General features: G+C 50.9%; 1 protein-coding gene across 3 annotated transcripts; it reads left to right on the top strand.

The window, feature by feature from the left end:
• Positions 1-1,176: 1,176 nt before the first annotated feature.
• On the top strand, positions 1,177-12,044 carry ALAD (aminolevulinate dehydratase). 3 transcript variants are annotated; one of them, XM_040482026.1, is made up of 13 exons: positions 1,177-1,294; positions 6,664-6,752; positions 6,880-7,075; positions 8,091-8,141; positions 8,614-8,710; positions 9,051-9,186; positions 9,291-9,374; positions 9,475-9,563; positions 10,099-10,154; positions 10,242-10,329; positions 10,418-10,504; positions 11,105-11,234; positions 11,887-12,044. In XM_040482026.1, exons 3-13 carry the CDS (start codon positions 6,963-6,965, stop codon positions 11,946-11,948), a joined length of 993 nt encoding a protein of 330 aa, XP_040337960.1. In that variant the 5' UTR covers positions 1,177-1,294; positions 6,664-6,752; positions 6,880-6,962; the 3' UTR covers positions 11,949-12,044. The 3 variants fall into 3 exon arrangements, with proteins under 3 accessions (XP_040337960.1, XP_040337959.1, XP_040337961.1); XM_040482025.1 differs by having other exon boundaries at positions 6,664-6,777; XM_040482027.1 differs by lacking the exon at positions 6,664-6,752 and having other exon boundaries at positions 1,181-1,294.
• The last annotated feature ends 7,901 nt before the right edge of the window (positions 12,045-19,945 follow it).

The following is a 19,945-nucleotide window of genomic DNA, read 5'->3' as shown; positions in this document are numbered from 1 at the left end:
AGAATCGGAAACAGGCTCCAGGCTCTGAGCTGTCAGCACAGAGCCCGACACAAGGCTCGAACTCACGGACCGTGAAATCATGACCTGAGCCGAAGCCGGCCGCTCAACTGACTAAGCCACCCAGGCACCCCGTGTCCCTGACTCTTAAATGCACAAAAAATATGACCTCATTGTCCCACCTCCCTTATTTGACCACAGATCAGAACTCTAGTAGCTGGAAGCTACACAGGTCTCATATTTCCCTAGCAGTAAGCCTCTCTGCCTATTTAACTTGGAATGTAAAGAGGTATAAAACGGGTTCCGGGTACCAATTTTGAGAAATAAAATCTGAGAGTGAGAGTAAGTGTAATACAACCAACTCACTGGCCTCCTCTACAAGTCAAAGTCAGCTTTTCTATAATTCCTAGTGCACCTTGGTAAGGGCATTCCTTTGCTAGAGTATTGATCTCCACCCCTACTTCATCCACCCAAATCCTACCAGTTCACCCAAGCCCCATAAGCCTCATTGGTTCCCTCCTGCCCCTGCACATATTCTGCCCAAACCGCGCACAGACCTTTGGTCAAATGTCGCATTGTACCCATCCTAGACTGGCCTGATGCCCCTATCAGACTTAGAGCTTTTCCGGAGTGCCCATGTCTTTTCACATCACGTCTCTCAATCCATGCATGGCACAGAGCAGGCTCTGAGTAATTACACTGGAACAAATTTTCCTCTGAAAACCTGGAAGGCCGCCTGGTGCTGAACTCAACAGCTTTAAAACACTCAGTCTGCAATAATGGACGTAGCTATTGTTTTCGGTATTAAGGTGTTGTTTTAATGTCCTTGACATCCAATTATTCTTTCAACGATTAACCAGCGCCAAGTATGCACTAGACTGGGAAAAGGAAAACTGTAAAGAGAACCTCAGGGCTGTAACCGCATCGGAGCCCGACTCTCAGGGACCCCTACTGCACCCCCTCTGCGCCCCCACATAGGACCCCACTATCCTTCCGCTACCCAAGCTCCGGCCCCAAGTAAGGAGCAAGGAGGAGGGGGGGAGGGAAACGAGGGCCCTCCTGCCCTTTCGCACACCTGATTGGCCAGGCCTCGATGAGTGTGGGCGGGGCCGAGGCCGGAGCTGACCAGCCCGCCAGCCCAGTGCCCGTAGGGGGCGTGGCCTTAACGCTGATTGGGGCGGGCTGCAAGGGGGGAGATGCTTCCGGGTGAGCTGCCCCGCCCCCACGTGGGCCCCGGGAGACTAAAAAGAGCTACGGCGGTGGCGGGAGCGGCAGCTCTGAGCCCTTGAGGAGCCAGGTGAGTGGGGGCCGGACTCGGGGAGACGGCGGACTTGGAGGTGGAGGCTGTGGCACCAAGAGTCCCTTGTCCCCAGACCCAAATGTGCCGTGCGCGTAAAGCGCTGGCGGTGCAGCCGGGGGCAGAGTCCTTGTGGGGCCCTTGTTTAGATTGCCTTGCTGCACCCAGGATTGGGGTCTCCGCGGGGATGTAGCCATTGGGGGCCCGGCTCCGGGCTCTGCATCTCCTCTCTGGGGTCCACTCCCTTGGAGACCCTTGGTGAGTTCTCTATCAGTGCAGAGCCTGAGGTGCCTTGAAGGATTTGGGGGGGGTGGGGGAGGAGGAGGAGGGAAGTGGAGACAGTAACAGTCGCTTTGTGTTAGATTTATACATAAGTCACATCCATTGGCCCATTAAGGCTACAACAGCCCGTTGAGGTCGGTTCAGGTCCCCATTTGCCAGATACGAAACTGAGATCGCACAGCTGAAAAGTGACAGAACCAGGATTTGAACCCATGTCTACTGTCTCCAAATCCCACACGCTTAACCATCAGGCTGTCAGCTGTAGCCAAGTCCAGAGTCAACGTTCTGCCTCCTTCCTTATACCCCCCTATTTCATTCAGAGTTCTCCACAAGCCCAACTCTGCTGGTAAGCAGCTTTGAAATCTATACTTAAAGTAGCAAGGGCTAATGGTCGGCACTGAGAACTGGGCTGCTGGAGACCTGGATTCTAGGCCCAGATCTGCCACTGACCCCTTGCGAGATCTTGAGCCAGTGTCTGCCATTCTCTGAGCCCAGTTCACCATTATTTTGATGATGTAATCAACAAGCTTTAAGGAGCCTCTTAGCCAAGATATTCTAGGAGTCTGTGGAACTGGCCGATTCTCGTTGTAGCTCCAAATGGCTAAGCCCAGAAGAGGCTGGGCTCTTCAAAGCCCTAGGTCAAGGCCTCGGTCTCCGCTTCTCTTTAATCCCTGTATCCAGCACTGGGATGGCTCAGGGTAGATATTCAGGAAATGCTGGTTAGTTGGTCCCTTTTCAGAACTGCCTGACAGCTGCTGTCCTGGGCCCTTCTGGGGCTTTGGATTTCTCAGCCCTGGCCACCTTCTACTTAGTTGGCCCTCCTGACTGCCTCCTCCCCAACTAGTGGCAGAGCCTGCCAGAGCTGGCAGCAGTTCCCCACCCTCTGCGCCAAGAGCACAGCCTCTGAAATCCTCAGCAGAGCGAAACATGGGAAGTTCAGGCCTTGCAGCTCCTTCTGACCCACCCCCTCACCCCCATTCTGGCAGCTCTCAGGTCCCAACTTAGTGACTTAAGGAAGGAAGTACCTTCATAATCAGTCTGCAGAACTACCTCTTGCACAAAGCCATCCTTGGCTCCTGGAGACACAGGTGCCTCCCATAGATTAACATCTAGTCCACCCTCTACGGTAGCGTCTGTGTGGTATCTCAGAAGACCCTGCAGCCACACAGGTTTGAGTGCAAGTTCTCCCTTCTGGGTGTGGTGGGGAAGGCACTGCTGGGCTCACTCCAGATCTCCTTCCAGTTCAGTTCTGCTCCGAATGATGATAAAAGTAGCTACACGTTTACTGTGCTGCTACCTGGTGCCAGGCACGTACCTCCTAACTATCTCTAATCTAATTTCCGCAGCTTTGCAGGTTTGGTAGTATCATTCCCATTTTATAGATTATGAAATGAAGGCCCTGAAAGGCCAGCAACCTTCCCTGAAGTCACCCACACAGCACAGATCAGACCTGGGCCTCTATGACCCTGAAACAAGGTTCTCTCTACACCACCCTGTGCTGCTGCCTTCCAGCTAAGCTAACCTGCTCTAATGTGGGTGAGCATAGGTGGTCCCGTGGTGAGTCCCACGGTGACTTGCCATTGTCTTTGAGGTGTCACAGGATTTAAGCTGTGGCTTGCAGGTCCCTTGATTTGGAAGAAGTGCCCTCCCAAATGTGTGGAAATCTCCCAGTCTTGAGGGACTTTTTGCAAAGCAAAACCTTGGCATGGATTTGGGTCTGCAAACAGGCAACTCTGGCTTAGAGGCTGTTTTTCTATTCCACAAATATTTAGTAATTAAGTGCCTGTTGTAACAGAATGACAGTGTGTGGTGTAGGTGACAGGGCACTGGACTAGAAGGCTGGAGACTCATGGTCAAGCCCGGCTCCGTACCTGACTCACTGTGTGATGTCAAACAAGGCCTGTCACCTCTCTGCACCTCGTTTTCCACATCAGAATGTAAGAAATGGACAGGATTGGTGATTCTCAACTTTCTAATTTTCTCAGCACTGACACCCGTTTCTCAAATCAAATCTCTCCCTAATCCTAAAATTAAAGAAACAGATGCAGGGGTACCTTGGTGGCTCAGATGGTTAAGCGGCCGACTCCTGATTTTGGCTCAGGTCGTGATCTCACAGTTCGTGAGATCGAGCCCCGTGTTGGGCTCTGTGCTGTCAGCATGGAGCCTGTGTAGGATTCTCTCTCTCTGCCCCTCCCCAGCTCACGCCCGTGTGCACTCTCGCTCTCTCTTGCTCTCTCTTGCTCTCTCTCTCAAAATGAATAAACATTAAAAAAAAAAAAAAAAGGAAGAAGAAACAGACACAAATGGTTGTGCCCTAGTGAGGACTCCCCCTCAACCCTCTCACCCTTGCCCCCGCCCCCAACCTCCCAGCCTCCTTGTGGTAAAATTTGGGCTGCAAAGCACCTTGGCTGGCCTGCTGTGCTGCTTCTGATAAGCAGAAGGCATTTGCTGGCCCAGCCTTCTAAAGTAGATGGGGAGTTGAGGTCAGTGGAATGCAGCTTTGGATTCCAGAAGACAGGGTCCTGCTACAAAGGTTGTTCTCTAGGAGGTGAATCAGAGGCACGTTCAAAATCTGACTGGGCTCCAAACAAGTCACTTAACCTCTCCGAGCCTCCGTTTCCTTATCACTAAAAGTTGGAAGGACCACTGCGGTTAGATGAGATACATGTAAAGGTACCTGGTCCAGTGCCCAGCACATAACGTACACTCAGTATCTTTTCTCTTGCCTATCCATCTCTCCCACCCACAAGGCAAAGGTAGTACAGGCAGAGAGATGCCTGTTGAATCAAGTGTTTATCAAGTGTTTATGGGTATGGTAGATAAAACCCTATACTCACTGTCTAAAACAGATTCAAATTCTGGCCCATTACTAACCAGCTGCGTGGTCTTAGGCAGAGGACTTAACCTTTCTGAGCTGAGCTAACCCCTAGCAGACCTGACAGCAAAGTCTTGCACAAAATGGGCACTTAGGACTTTGCATCTGCTGAATGACTGATTGCTCATTTAGGGGCTAGGACATCACTGGGGAGACCTGACTCGCCTCTGTGTCCAATGATGTGGTTGGCCAAGGGGTGTGGTAGTAGGGCGGGTCCTTGTGTGGCTCCTGATAACCCCAGCCCTGCCAAGGAGGAGAATTGGATAAAATGGGCCCCTGAGCTGGTTGGGAGGGGGGCTAAAAGGACCTGAGAGAAAGGCATTATCAGCGTACTCAAGGACCCCCATCCCCCATTCTCCACCTAGGAATTGACACCAGATTTCTAGCCCTACTGTTTTAGCCTCTTAACTTGCTAAGTGTAACCTTGGGTAAGTCCTTGCCCTTCCCTGGGCCTTGAGGTCCCATTCATACAAGGAGAGACTGGTGGCTCTTCCCCCCGCCCCCACTTGGCTACTGAGTATTGTCCCAGGCACCTCCAAAAACTCAGCTCCCCACCACCCTCTTCCTGCCTTGTCCCTGTCTCCATTGCCATCTGGGTCACGGAAGCTCAGAGCATCCGTCCCAAGAGACGGACTCTTGGCTGCCTTACGGTGGCCCTTCCTTTTCCTCCCATCTACCCCCACAGTCTCTGTGCTCCTCTTCTCAGCCTGCAAGAGTTATCTTCCTAAAGCCAGGCTCTGACTAGGCTACTCCCACCTCCCCACCTCCACCTCCCTCCCCTCCCCCATCTTCCCTGTCCTCAGTCTGGCCTCCCTTTGTCCCCTCCCTAGGACATACATCTTCAATTGTCTTCTCAGCCCTCAGAACAGCCTTTCCTCCTTCCCCACCTTTGCCCCTCACTTCCCTTCCTGAGGGAACATTCGCCCCTTTCCCTCTGCCAAGCTGAACCCACTCATCCCGAAACATCCAAATTTAAGCCCCTGTCTTCCTCCAACGAGCTTCTTCCAACCTCCAAACTCACATTGGAACTCCTGGTACGCTTGTGGTGGTTCCTCTCTGAGAGGTACTCCATCCACCCTACCACCTGGACTATAGTGCCACCTTGATGAGAAATCATGTGTACAAGTGCCCAGCGTGGCCTGGCATGTTGTAGGTGCTCAAGAAATGAATGGTAATGCCCCAGCTTCCTTCTGTCTTACACCACTTACTTGGCATTAGGGCATATTGTCTTATACTTCATGCAGTTAAACATTTACTGTGTGGCAGAGTGCTGGGGGGTGGGGAGGAGGGCAGAAGTGAACTCACTGTGGACCATGCCCTGCAGAAGCACTGTCTACTAGAATGACATAAGTTAGATCCACAAAGAGCTGTTACATAAGAGAGATTAGGATCTGGGCAAGAGAGGCTTAGTGGGAGAGGGAAGAAGGGACACCTGGTAGGATTTGGGGGCGAGGAGGTTGTGGAGAGAGCACAAACCTTCTAGGTAAAGGGGACAGAAACCTTCCAGAAAGTGGCCAAGGCCAAGTGTGGCTTGTGCTTGGGGAGCAGCAGGAGGCTATGAGGCTGGAAAAGACAGCTTCCATGGCCACTCTACAGGAGTTCTGTCTACCAGTCTGTCTGTCTGTCAGGTGCTATTTAATCCTCTTAGTGTGTGTTGCGCCAGGCCAGAAGTCGCCTGGCCAGAAGTCTCCTTACCGAGGTGTTAATGGTGCTTTTCTCTAGAGGTAGAATTACAGGAGATTTTTCTCTTTTTGCTTATCTAAAATTTCTGCCAAGCACATGAACATTTTTCATGGAATAAACAAAGTTTAAATGTTGGCTATATCAGTGCTTCTCATCCTAATTTCTTTTTTTTTTTTTAATTTTTTTTAACGTTTATTTATTTTTGACACAGAGAGAGACAGAGCATGAACGGGGGAGGGTCAGAGAGAGGGAGACACAGAATCTGAAACAGGCTCCAGGCTCTGAGCTGTCAGCACAGAGCCCGACGCGGGGCTCGAACTCACAGACCGAGAGATCATGACCTGAGCCGAAGTCGGCCGCTTAACCGACTGAGCCACCCAGGCGCCCCTTCTCATCCTTATTTCTAATCCATCACAGATTGATTTCCTTGGATAACATACAATAAAATAAAATTGAATTGCTGGAGAAATGTTATTTGAGAAAAAGAGAGAGATCCTATAAAACACAAGTCCAAATCTTATGTTATTAGGTTCCAGTAGCCAGGAGAGTGTCCAAAGGACCTACCTCTCTTTCTCTACTTACCTCGTCGTAGACCGGCCTTGGTGAACCACATCGGAGGTGCACTGGCCAGAAAGCAGCGGAGGCAGGAATCTGGAAGAGCTTGGGCGGCGGGGGGGAGGGTGGGGGGGGTAGCCATCTCCTGGAGACAGGGTCCATGTCTCATGTGCCTCCTCTTGTCCCCCAGAGCTGTACACAGAGCTGAGGGCACAGCAGACACCTCGGGAGCCCTCGGTTTCAACCAGCTGGCTGCCTGTTGCTCTGCCCACCATGCAGCCCCAGTCCGTTCTGCACAGCGGCTACTTCCACCCGCTGCTTCGCGCCTGGCAGACGGCCACCGCCACCCTCAGCGCCTCCAACCTCATCTACCCCATCTTTGTCACGTGAGTCCCAGGAATGGTCCAGGTCTCTGATCTGTGTGTGTGTGTGTGTGTGTGTGTGTGTGTCTGTGTGTTTGAGAGAGAGAGAGAGAGAGAGAGTGTGTGAGTGTGTGTGTGTGTATGTGTGTATGTGTGTGTGTGTGTGTGTGTGTGAAAAAGAGAGAGAGGTTGAGAGTGGGTTAAGGACAAGTTTTAGGAACCAAACAAACCTTGAAAGAACTCAGTCTTCCCCATTTGGAAAATAAGAATAATAACCCCGGCCTGCCATCCTGAATAATAACATCGGGCCTTGTTGCATCCTTTTGCAATAAGACAGAAGCTGAGAAGGCATTCTGTAGATTTGTAAAGAGCTATGTACATGTAAGAGGTGGCAGCCGTGATTATTAGTAATAGCAATGGCTGACATTTATTGAGTGCTTACTGTGTACCGGGTACTATGCTAAGCACCTACATGTATTCCCTCATTCAGTCCTGACAGTATTTGTGTGAAGAAGGTATGGCTATTATTCCCTAGAGTGTCATCTCCACAAGGGCAGGGATTTGTGTCTGTTTTGTTCAGTTTGTATCTCCAGAGAGTAAACAGTACCTGGCACATAATAAGTGCTCGATATTTGTTGAATGAATGAACGAATCCACCCAAATACAGATGGAGGGCCTGGCCTCAAAGAGAGATGGTACAAGTTGGCCAAGGTCACCCAGCCAGTAAATGGCTGGGAGGGCCGGCGAGGGCCTGCTGACTTTAGAGTCCAAGTTCTTAGCTATTTGACTCCTTCCTGTGATTACTGTTCTTTTAGTCCAGTCGCTTCTGTTGTCACTGTCACTCTTTTGTCGTTCCTGTTACTATTTCAGGCCCTGGGCTTGGCCAGGCAGGGAACCAGACACTGGACCCCAGCCTCCTCCCACCGTCCCCGCTTCTCTACTCCTTCCCATCTCCCCAGCCATCCCTCCCGGTCACACCCTCGCCACTGGCCCTTCCCACAGCCACCAGTCCATAGCCCACCCCTCCCCGCTCTTGCAGGGACGTTCCTGATGACGTACAGCCCATCGACAGCCTCCCGGGAGTGGCCAGGTAGGGGACATGGTGGGGAGGGCCAGGGGAGGATGGAGGGAGAGATTTCCCAGGTGGAGGTGCCAGGAAGCAGACCCAAGAGATAGATCTGGAGAAGCTCCCCAGCCCAGTAGAGAGAAGGGTTTTCTCAGGGACAGAGTTGCTCCACAACACAAGAGGCAGCCTCATAAAGGGACGAGCAATCCATTCATCACCAGAGATGTCATAGCAGAGTCTATTGCAGGGGGAGCTGGACTGCAAATGGGAGTTCAGCGGGAACCTTGGAGGGGCCTTCCAGAGCTAAATTCCATAGCTCTGTTTCTGCAGGTCTCTGTTTTCCCATCTGTTTGGTGGGTGCATTCCTACCCCTCCCTGTGTTGTGGGGCTTGAGCCATCCTGGTGCCGTGTGCAACTTGGCTCTTAACAGACAGGTGAGGGGACCCCTTGCCTGGGACCTACCTCATTTCGGGCCCTCCGCCCCACCCCCATGCAGATATGGTGTGAACCGGCTGGAAGAGATGCTGAAGCCCCTGGTGGAAGAGGGCCTGCGCTGCGTCCTGGTCTTTGGAGTCCCCAGCAGAGTCCCTAAGGTGGAGAACCAGAAGCAGAGTTGGAGGGGAGGGCAAGGGAGGGAGGCGTGAGGGTGAGCTGAGGTTCCACGCTGACCACACTCTCATTACCGCCACGTGCTGGCCCTGGGGCCTGGGTGAGTGGACACTGCCCCTGTCTAATGACCGCACCCATGGAGGGACAGGAAGCCTAGTAGGGCTGTGACACCCTGACCGGGTAGGTCAAGTGCCCTGTGCAAAATGGAGACAGTCCTTACTGCGTCCCTACGCAGGGAGCCGGGTGGTCCGTGAGGTCTGGCCGTCCTGCCTCCGGAGGGCTTCAGGTCACAGACTTACCGCTTTGTCCTTCCCCGGCCACTAGGACGAACGGGGCTCTGCAGCCGACTCTGAGGACTCCCCAGCCGTCGAGGCGATCCGTTTGTTGCGCAAGACGTTCCCCAGCCTCCTGGTGGCCTGTGATGTCTGCTTGTGTCCCTACACCTCTCACGGTCACTGTGGTGAGCTTCCCCCGCCTCCCCAAGTCCTGCTGCCCGAGACCTCCTGCAGGTGGGATAGGCCGGGGACCTAGACGCTCCCCCAAACCCAGCCATCTGTCCTGCAGGGCTCCTGGGCAAGAACGGCACATTCCAGGCCGAGGAGAGCCGCCAGCGGCTGGCAGAAGTAGCACTCGCCTATGCCAAGGCAGGTGAGTGAGCCTCCGGCAGAGATGAGCAGCTCCGGGTCAGGGAGGTGGCAGAGTGGATACAGGGGTCCCGGAGTTCTCAAGGCCACCCTCTGCCCCTCAGGATGTCAGGTGGTAGCCCCATCGGACATGATGGACGGACGTGTGGAAGCCATCAAGGAGGCCCTGATGGCACATGGACTTGGCAACAGGGTAGGGTGGGGAGTGTGGCAACGGGTGTGGGGAGGGCAAGGAGACAGCCTGGACCAGCCCTGTCCCCACATGTGCTAAGAATCACCGAAGTGAGAGGCACCTGGGTGGCTCAGTCAGGCGTCCGACTCTTGATTTCGGCTCAGATCATGATCTCACGGTTCGTGGGTTCAAGCCCCATGTCAGGCCTTGTGCTGACACCGTGGAGCCTGCTTGGAATTCTCTCTCTCTCTCTCTCTCTCTCTCTCTCTCTGTCCCTCCCACACACACACACTCTCTCTCTCTTTCTCTCAAAAATAAAATGAATTAAAAAACTTAAAAAAAAAAGAATCACAGAAGTGAAAACAGCACTGGACGAGGCCTTTGGGATCCATCTCAACCTCTGCACCTCACACGGGGAAACCAAGGCCCAGAGCTTTAATGGGACTAGACCGCGGGCACTCTGCTTCCCAGCCTACATCCTTTCTCTCCCTGTCACTTCACCCTGACACATCTGGAAAGAGCTGCCTGAACCCTGACCCCCACTTTCTCCCTGTAGGTATCAGTGATGAGCTATAGCGCCAAATTTGCATCCTGTTTCTATGGACCTTTCCGGTAAGTGGGGATTGGCAGGGGCCCGTTCTCAAACCCCTGACCCATCAGCCTAGAGCTGGCGCCCACCCTGATGCCTCTGCTTCCCAGGGACGCGGCCCAGTCAAGCCCAGCTTTTGGCGATCGCCGCTGCTACCAGCTGCCGCCAGGAGCACGGGGCCTGGCCCTCCGAGCCGTGGTGAGTGACCAGACCTCGAGCCCCACCTGGCCCGTCCCCCTCCCAGCTCGCCTCCCGGGCACTACCCACACAGTACTTCATCCCGCAGGCGCGGGATGTGCGGGAAGGAGCCGACGTGCTCATGGTAAAGCCAGGAATGCCCTACCTGGACATCGTGCGAGAGGTGAAGGACAAGGTGAGCAGACGGAGCAGAGACCAGCAGAGAGAGGCTCAGGGAAATGAGCGAGTTTGTCCACAGACTCTGGGACCTCAGACTGGGAGACTGCAGACTCTGAGTTCAGAGCAGTCGGCCCCTGAATAGGAGTCCTTCCACCACATCCATGCCTTGGAACCCCCACGGGCATCGGCCCCGGGGCTCACAGGGGCCTTTGAGCAGCTATGCTTTCACAGTTTGAGAAGGGGCCAGGCTAGGGGCACCTGGGTGGCTCAGTTGGTTAAACGTCTGACTCTTGATTTGGGCTCAGGTCGTGATCTCGCAGTCATGGGATCGAGCCCCTTGTCGGGCTCTGCCCTGAGCACGGAGCCTGCTTGGGATTCTCTCCCTCTCTCTCTGCCCCTCCCTCCTTCCCTCTTCCTCACTGTCTCTCAAACAAAAATATAAACATTATTAAAAAAAAAAAGAAGAAGAAGAAGAAGAATGGGCCAGGCTGCCAGCAGCAGTGACACAGGGGATGGGGCTCCAGATGCTCACAGGTTGAGCAGGGAGGAAAGGACATTCCTAGAGGCATGCCACCATTCCACTTCAATTCATGTACCCACCGCTGCTTTTCTTCAGCACCCTGAGCTCCCGCTTGCTGTGTACCACGTTTCTGGAGAGTTCGCCATGCTGTGGCACGGAGCCCGGGCCGGGGCATTTGATCTCAAGGCTGCTGTGCTGGAGGCCATGACCGCCTTTCGCCGCGCAGGTAAACAGGCCGGGCTGGGGGTTTTTGACCTGTGCCACGGGGCTGATGGGCACTTTGCCTAGAAAGGGAAATAAAGTCACGAGACAGCCTAGAGCCTTATGCCTGGAAATACCAGTGATGTAAAGAAACACAGGGTGAGGAGGGGATATGGAATTGCAGAACAGAACATGGAACAGTGAAGACAGCAGAGCTGGCTATTACATTTTGGTTTTGAGACCTCAGCCAAGCCACTTCTGTGAACCTCAGTGTCCTTGTCTATAAACTGGGGATAAAAAGTACCTGATGCATGGCTGTCAGGAGGATTAAATGAGATGATATGTATAATCAGCAAATGCTCACCACTCCGTAAACGGGAACTGGTTTTGTTGGTGTGCACAGCATCAGAAGGGCACTTATAACTTACTTATTTCTCCCGTTGTGCATTTTATCCGTTGGCAAACTGAGGCCCAGTAAGAGAAAATGACTTGCCCAGGGTTACACAGTGTGCAGAGCCTTAACTGACCGGAGCTGGGCTCAGTCTCCTGTTGTGACACCCACGGGCTATGCCTCTTCATGGTAGTCGCCTCCCCCACCCTTGGCCCTCATCTCCCGGAAGGTGTGCCCAGAGCTGATGCCTGGCCTCTCCCCACTTCCTGCCTCTGTTCCCCGACAGGTGCCGACATCATCATCACCTACTACACGCCTCAGCTATTGCAGTGGCTGAAGGAGGAGTGATGGAGACGGCGTACAAGACCCCATAACTAGAACTTCTAAAAGGTCCCGGGGCCTTGCAGAAGTGAAAACCAAAGTAAATGCTGCTTTAGAACTGTGCCCGCGCGCTCTTCCTGTTCACATGCTAGTAGGTGCTTTCTGCCAGCATGCTTTCTGCCAGCATGCCAGATCCCGCCACTCGAGTCTCACTGGCCATCCCGGGCTTCCCTGCCCCTCCCCTGGGTCATCCCTGAGGCCCTCCTCCACCACCCCAGCTCCTTCTTCTGGCGTGGCTTCATCTTGAAAGCTACCGGGAGCCAAGGGCACAGGCTTGGCAGGGCCCAGGAGAGGGGCTTGGAGCATTAGGGAAAGAGGAGGGCGGTTGCATCTTGAATCATGAGAAGCTCTGGAAAGCCCGAGGCCTCTGGCAGCATAGCTGGGCCCTGGGACAGAGGCCTAGATTGACATCTTCGGGTTTAGACTTGAGATTTGCCACGATTCCTCCAGAAGGTGCTTCCCACCTGGGTCCATGTTGCCAGGCTGCCTGAGATCGTCTGCTTTGAGCCATATACCCAGAGAAGAGTTACTTGTTCATGAGCAGAAACGCTGCCTTCTGAAGATCAAAGTTCAGAAGCAAAGAGAGAGTCCCTGGCTGTTCAAGATGCCACCACCAAAAAGGCTTTTCTGTCGAGAAAATGTTTGAGAACATCGGCTCGGTGCCCAGACACAGTGCCGGGTACTGGGGATATAGCAGGACAGACCTCAGCCTGTCTCTGTGTATGAAATCTATGCAGGGATAATAGGGAGACAGACAACAATGAGAAAACAAAGCAGTTACAAGTTGTAATAAGCGCTTTGAAGGAAAGAAAGGGTCTGACACCAAAAATAACAGACCATGGGTGTGTCTCAAGAGCGTGGTCGAGAAGCCCTCCCTGAGGCCAAGGGACAAGAAGGGATCCTCCCAGAGAACAGAGGCAAGTGCACCAGAAGCTGCAAGAATGACACAAAGTGTGCAAAGGTCCTGCAGTGGGAGGAGCTTGGCAGGGCTCCTGGGAGCAGGGTGAGGAAGAGGAGGGTGATTGACCGGACTGGAGGTTGGAAAGGTAGGCCCTGCGCCTTGTAAGAAGCTTGGTCTTATTTTGCATTTGATAGAAAGCCATCTGAAGGATCTTAACCAGGAGTTATGTGTGTTCCACTTTCCCACATTCTGTTGCCATGAAAAAAAGGAAGCGTGAGAAAGAGGCTGGTTGGGAGGCTCTTGTAGACCCCAGAGAGCACTGACACTGGCCTGGACCAGGGTGGTAGCAGCAGAGGCAGGAAGGAGTAGAAGTACTCAGGATACATTAATTCAGGCAGAATTAGCAGATTTTGCCTGAGCTTTTTAAGTCTAGGGAACAAGAGGAAACAAGGGTGCCCTCATGGGTTTCTGGCTTGGGTGCCTGGATGCGTGCTTTCATTCTTCCGAGACTCACGGCATAATGTTCCTCTTAGGAAAGGTTAAGGCCCGGCTATAGAGGGGCCATTTTGCAAGTCTTCCTGCCCATCTGCAAAGTGACGAGAAATCCCAAATCTCGGGCCAAAGCAGGTTCAATTCAGACTTTAAAGCAGTACAATCCATTTTAAGTAGTACAATTACGAACTCCCGGCAGCTCCTGTAGACAGACCAGTCTCCTCTGACTCCTGGTTGAGTCAGAGCTGCGGCTGACCTAACTAAGGACCTGATGTCCTGGCCCCTTGGCCCCTGGCGCCTGAGCTCATTTCTGATTAGTATGAAGGGGAACGTTCTTCAGCACCATCCCAGACTCATCATTGCCAAGCTAATATGAGGCCTGGTTCTTGTCAGCATAGAGAGACAGGAGACAGACCTTGCTCTTTAGGTACAAACTCCACAGGAGGCAAACCACTCTGCATATGTCCCAGACCCCCCCCCCCCCCGCCCAGAAGTAAACATTAAGCGGAATAAGGATGAGTCTCCGTGAGGAGAACCAGGAGGTCGATGTGTCACCGGTGATGTGACGGGCGCTGTGAAGGTCACCAGGACCTGACTGGGTTTGAAGGGTCAGAAAATGCTTCCCTGAGAGGCTGACATTTAACCCTTGACCTGAAGGATAAGCAGCCAAGCTAAGAGCACTCCGGGCAGAAGGAACTCCATGTCTAGAATGAGCTAGAACACAAAGCAGGTGTGGCTGGAGCACAGTGAAGGACAAAAAGACCAGGGCCGAGCCATGCGGGGGTCAAAAGCCACGTGTAAGGAAGATGGAAGCCTTTCCAGACTCTATTCCAAGCGAAAGGAAAGCCATCTGAAGGATTTTAAGCAGGCGAACGATGCACTCTGATTTTGCATTTGATGAAAACATTTGACAGCACTGGCAAAGCGCAGAGGAGAGATTTTGTAGCCTGGACTGGAGTGGTGACAGAGGGGGTGAAGAGGGGAATGGATTTAGGAGGTCGATTTCTTGGGAAGGATAAACTTGGTTTGAGCTCCTGGTGGCTGATGGGCCATTTACTAAGATGGGAAAGCTTGGGAGAGAGGGTAGAGGGGGAGTCCTAAATTTAGCTTGGGTTTGCAGTGAGGGAGCTATACCTAGAGAGTTGATGACTCACCCAGGGCCACTCAAGTTGTAGCAGAACTGGATCTAAAACCCCATCACTGAAAACACTCCTGGTTAGAACTAGAATTCGAACCCACATAGCTCAACTCCAAGGCCTCTACCTTTAACAAACACTGTGCCCACCATCTCCTAGTGAACAGATAAATTAGGGATCTAACATGATGCTACTCAAGGGGGTACACCAAGGGCTGAGTTGCCTTCAGGCATCACGGCCTATGTGCAGTGGTGCCCTCTGAAGTCAGGATTTGTCATCAGAAGCCACCTAAGTATCTGCTCCAGCCCCACTGTTTTGTTTCCAGAGGCAATGGCCAGGCAGGCAAGCTGAAGGGGTTTAGGTGGTCCTGAAGGATCTAGTTCCTCCACAGTCCCAGTCTCCTGCTATGTGCCCTGCTCTTGCTAGTCGTAATTTTATCCTTGTGCAGAGAGAACTCAGCTTTCACAATTGGCAAGGCATATTCTCAGACTTCCAAGCACCACAGGCAGTTGGTGAGCATTCAGAGCCTCTCTTAATGAGACTTGACTTTATTTCCCTCTGATGTGCCTGCTTAGATGGTAGCTTGTCTGTTTCTTGTAGGTCCTTCCTAAAGGCCACAACAAATAGCCAATACATTCCACCAATCTCACTTCTTTTTTTTGTTTGTTTATTATTGAGAGACAGAGCATGAGCACGGGAGGGGCAGAGAGTGGAGGAGACACAGAATCCAAAGCAGGCTCCAGGCTCTGAGCTGTCAGCACAGAGCCTGACACGGGGCTCGAACTCACAAACCGTGAGATCACGACCTGAGCTGAAGTCGGACGCTCAGCCGACTGAGCCACCCAAGGCGCTCCCCAATCTCACTTTTCTACTACGATCCCTAAAACTACACCTTCAGTGGGCAAATGGTTGAGGGTCCCAAAAAACAACAGGTATTTCAACCAACCACTTTACTAACAATTCCCCAGCTAGGAAAGGAGGACTCCTGACCTGCCCCATACCCCATAGCCTACATGGACTGTGCCAATTCCACATATAAGGGCCTGTGACTTCCAGCGTCCCATATTCCAGATACTTATGGTTGCAAGTGACAGAATCCAATTCAGTAGCAAAAAAGTAAATGATTGGTTTTTATAACTGGATTTCAATAAGGTCAGGTGTGCTTGGGTCTAGGGTTAAAGGCTTTCATAGAAACTATGTCTCTTCATAGTTCTTATATGGTTGCCTCAGCTTGGCTTTATTCTAAGATGGGTTTTTGCCACTTGACAGCCACAGGATCCTTAAATGGTCCTTATGACTTACAATCCCAAAGAAAGACCCTCTCCCATCATTCACGACAAATCTCTGGAGCTCTCTGACTGGCCCCACTCAGGTCATATGAACCAGCCTCTTCATTCAGTCACCATCAACAATGGCATTGGAGATGTGGCACCATGACTGACCAGGTATGCCTCATTACACAGAAGTCTAGTGGAGTCTCAGAGCTTTTCAGCAGTGGTCGCCCATGCCTGGAATGCTTTTCCCCAGAATCTGTGTGGCTGTCTCCTTTTTATTGTTAAGATCTTGGCTGACACGTCACTTCCTCAGAAACCCTGCCCTGACACCCAATTTAAAGTCATTCCCCAGTTACTCTGTATTAGTCAGGATTCAAGTTCAGTGGTCATAACAAAAGCCAAGGTAATGATAGCTAAGAAGAAAATATTTCTCTCTGAGCAGTCCAGACCATGTCAGCTACACGGTGTGGTGGGTCCAGGCGCCCTCCTTGTTCCGTCCTCCTAAACACATCTCGGCTTCCATCTCATGGTCAAAGATGGCGAGTTCAGTTCCCACCATTAGCTCCTCTCCAGTCAGCAGAAAGAGGAGAAAGATGAATGGAGGGCAAGATGCTTCTTTATAAGGGCACACCCCAAAAGTTGCACATATCACTTCTGTCCATATGCTCTTGTCTGAACTTAGTCACGGTCGCAGCTAGTTGTGTAAGGCAAGCTGGAAAACAGAGTCTAGTGGGGCAGCCAGGTGGCTCAGCTGAAACTTGGATTAAGTTACTAAGGAAAAAGGAGAGAATGGATATAGGGGCAAATGGCCATCCCCATCATATGGAGTGTCTTGTAATCACTCAAACAGTGGTCAGGACAGCAAAGAGGTCTTTAGAGACCATCTAGTTACACACTCTAATTGTATAGATGGGAGACAAACCCAGAAAGGGAAATTGTTCAAATCCACACAAGCCATTGGCAGACCAGGGCTGGGCTTCAGGTCTCCAGACTCCAAGTCCAGTGCTCAAAACTGGAGAAGGGATTGGTTTCAGGGGAATTTTAGCTTTTTAGGTGTTCTCCTAGCTTCAGATGCATTTTTATATTCATGTGTTTTATCTAAGAAAGTTATATTTGTGTGTTATTTGTGTAAATAAAAATAAATGAAAACATGGCCAATGCATATATGAAAAGGTGTTATCTCCATTAGTCAACATAGAAATTCAAATTAAAACCACAATGATGGGGCGCCTGGGTGGCTCAGTCGGTTAAGCATCCGACTTCAGCTCAGGTCATGATCTCACGGTCTGTGGGTTCGAGTCCCACATCAGGCTCTGTGCTGACAGCTCAGAGCCTGGAGCCTGCTTCCGATTCTGTATCTCCCTCTCTCTCTCTGCCTCTCCCGCACTCATGCTCTGTCTCTGTCTCTCTCTCTCTGTCAAAAATAAATAAACATTAAAAAAAATTTTTTCTTTTAAACACAATGAGATACCACCATACTTCCGTCAAAGTGCCTAGTTTTAAAAAGAGATAAGCCAGTGGTTGAGAATGTGCAGCTATTGGAACTCTGAGACATTACTGGTACAACCACTTCAGAAAACTGGCCCTATCCACTAAAGCTGAACACATAGATAGTTCCTGACTCCATGATTCCACATCTAGGTATTTACCTAACAGAAATGTGTGCATATGTTCACCCAAAGACCTACATATTCAAGAATGTTCATATCAACATTTTCTAATGTTTGTAATAACCAAAAACTGGAGATAACCCAAGTGCCCATCAACAGTACATTGTGCTGGGGTGCCTGGCTGGCTCAGTTGGTACAGCACGTGACCCTTTGATTTCAGGGTCGTGAGTTCAAGCCCCAAGTACTTTTTAAAAAGTTCACTTAGGGGCGCCTGGGTGGCGCAGTCGGTTAAGCATCCGACTTCAGCCAGGTCACGATCTCGCGGTCCGGGAGTTCGAGCCCCGCGTCGGGCTCTGGGCTGATGGCTCGGAGCCTGGAGTCTGTTTCCGATTCTGTGTCTCCCTCTCTCTCTCTGCCCCTCCCCCGTTCATGCTCTGTCTCTCTCTGTCCCAAAAATAAATAAACGTTGAAAAAAAAAATTAAAAAAAATAAAAAGTTCACTTAAAAAAAAAAACTGAGACTAAACTGAGGGTTGATGGGGGGTGGGAGGGAGGGGAAAGTGGGTGATGGGCACTGAGGAGGGCACCTGTTGGGACGAGCACTGGGTGTTGTATGGAAACCAATCTGACAATAAATTTCGTATTAAAAAAAAAAAAAAACAGGCGCCTGGCTGGCTCAGTTGGTAGAACACACAACTCTTGATCTCAGGATTGTGAGTCTGAGCCCCACATTGGGTGTAGAGACTACTTAAAAATAAAATCTTGAGGGGCGCCTGGGTGGCGCAGTCGGTTAAGCGTCCGACTTCAGCCAGGTCACGATCTCGCGGTCCGTGAGTTCAAGCCCCGCGTCAGGCTCTGGCTGATGGCTCAGAGCCTGGAGCCTGTTTCCGATTCTGTGTCTCCCTCTCTCTCTGCCCCTCCCCCGTTCATGCTCTGTCTCTCTCTGTCCCAAAGAAAATAAATAAACGTTGAAAAATAAAATAAAATAAAATCTTGAAAAATAATAACATTTTTAAAAAAACAATAAAATGTGGCATATTCATATCATGGAATATTACAGGTAGGAGAATGAATGACCTGCAAGAACACAGCAACATGGATAAATCTTACAAACAAAACTTGAGCAAAAGAGGCAAGACAAAAGAGTGTATGCTTGTATTATCCCATTTATATTACAGGTCAAAAGCCAGTTGAACCAGGCGGGGGTAAGCAAGCGGAAGTGGACGAGGTCTCTAGAGTTCTGGAAATGTTTTTTCTTGGTCTGAGTACTGGCTGCATGGGAGTGTTTACTTTGTAAAAATTCAAGGACATGGACACTTGTTTGCACTTTCCTCTATGATATATTTTTAATATAAGTTATATAAGTACATGAAAATGTTTAGGTAAAGGGAGAGCTGTCTGGTGGCCCCAGGCTGGGTTTACTTATGTATGAGAACATGAGATTCTCAAGGGCAAAAGCCTCATATAAAAAACTTGGCTTCCTCCACGAGCAGTGGATCTATGGCAGTGTTTGGTCTAATCACACCCCAGGTGTCTCCAGGGGCAATCGTAAGGCCACAGCCCACACAGGATAGGTCAAGGGATGAAACCCTCCAAGGAGGATTTCTGCCATCTGACTTAGGAAACTATAACCACTAAGCTCTACACCCAATGTGGGGCTTGAACTCATGACCCTGAGATCAAGAGTCGCCCACTCTACCAACTGAGCCAGCCGGGTACCCCTAGTGTACCCATTTTTGAACTAGCAAACCAGAAAGAAGCTTGTTTCTGGGGAGCCTGGGTGGCACAGGGTTAAGTGTGTTTCTTTGGCTCAGGTCATGATCTCGCTGTTCACAGGTTTGAGCCCCACGTCAGGATCTGTGCTGGCAGCTCAGAGCCTGGAGCTTGCTTTGGATTCTGTGTCTCCGTCCCTCTTTGCACCTCCCCCGCTCATGCTCTCTCTCTCTCTCTCTCTCTCTCAAAAATGAATAAACATTAAAAAAATTTTTTTAAAGCTTGTTTCTTGTTTCAGAACAGCAGGGACCTGCCCTTGGCTTTTCTGTGACACTCAAGTCTCCTTTATCTCTGTTGAAATGTTACTCAGAGAAAGAAAAAGGCAGAATGTAAAGGACAAACGGTAAAATGAGGGCCACGTTCACATGGATTACAAGGGACACACCTGCCTTGTGCAACAGGTGCCCCGGGTTGAAATAGTTACATGACCCAACAAAATCCTGAACCTCTCAGGAGACTCAATTATCTGAAAAGAATCATCTTCTAGGGGGTGGACAGACGGCCAAAACAGGTGAAGCAGAGTGGGAGAGACAGGCTTCCAGTTATGGGATGAATAAATTATGGGAATAAAAAGTACAGCATAGGGAATACAGTCAGTGATGTTGTAATAGTGTTGCATGGTGACAGGTGGTAGTTACACTTGTGAGCACAGCTTATGCTGTGTATAAAGAAGTTGAATCACTATGTTGTTCACCTGAAACTATGTAACATTGTGTGTCAACTATACTCAGATTTGTTTTTAATTTTGTTGTATTGTTATATTTTAAGGAATTTTTTTT

Source organism: Herpailurus yagouaroundi, unplaced genomic scaffold (assembly GCF_014898765.1).
Source record: "Herpailurus yagouaroundi ecotype Mexico unplaced genomic scaffold, PumYag 160, whole genome shotgun sequence".
Lineage (NCBI taxonomy): Eukaryota > Metazoa > Chordata > Mammalia > Carnivora > Felidae > Herpailurus > Herpailurus yagouaroundi.
The sequence above is the reverse complement of the archived record's forward strand: the minus strand, read 5'-3'. Positions and strand labels throughout refer to the sequence as shown.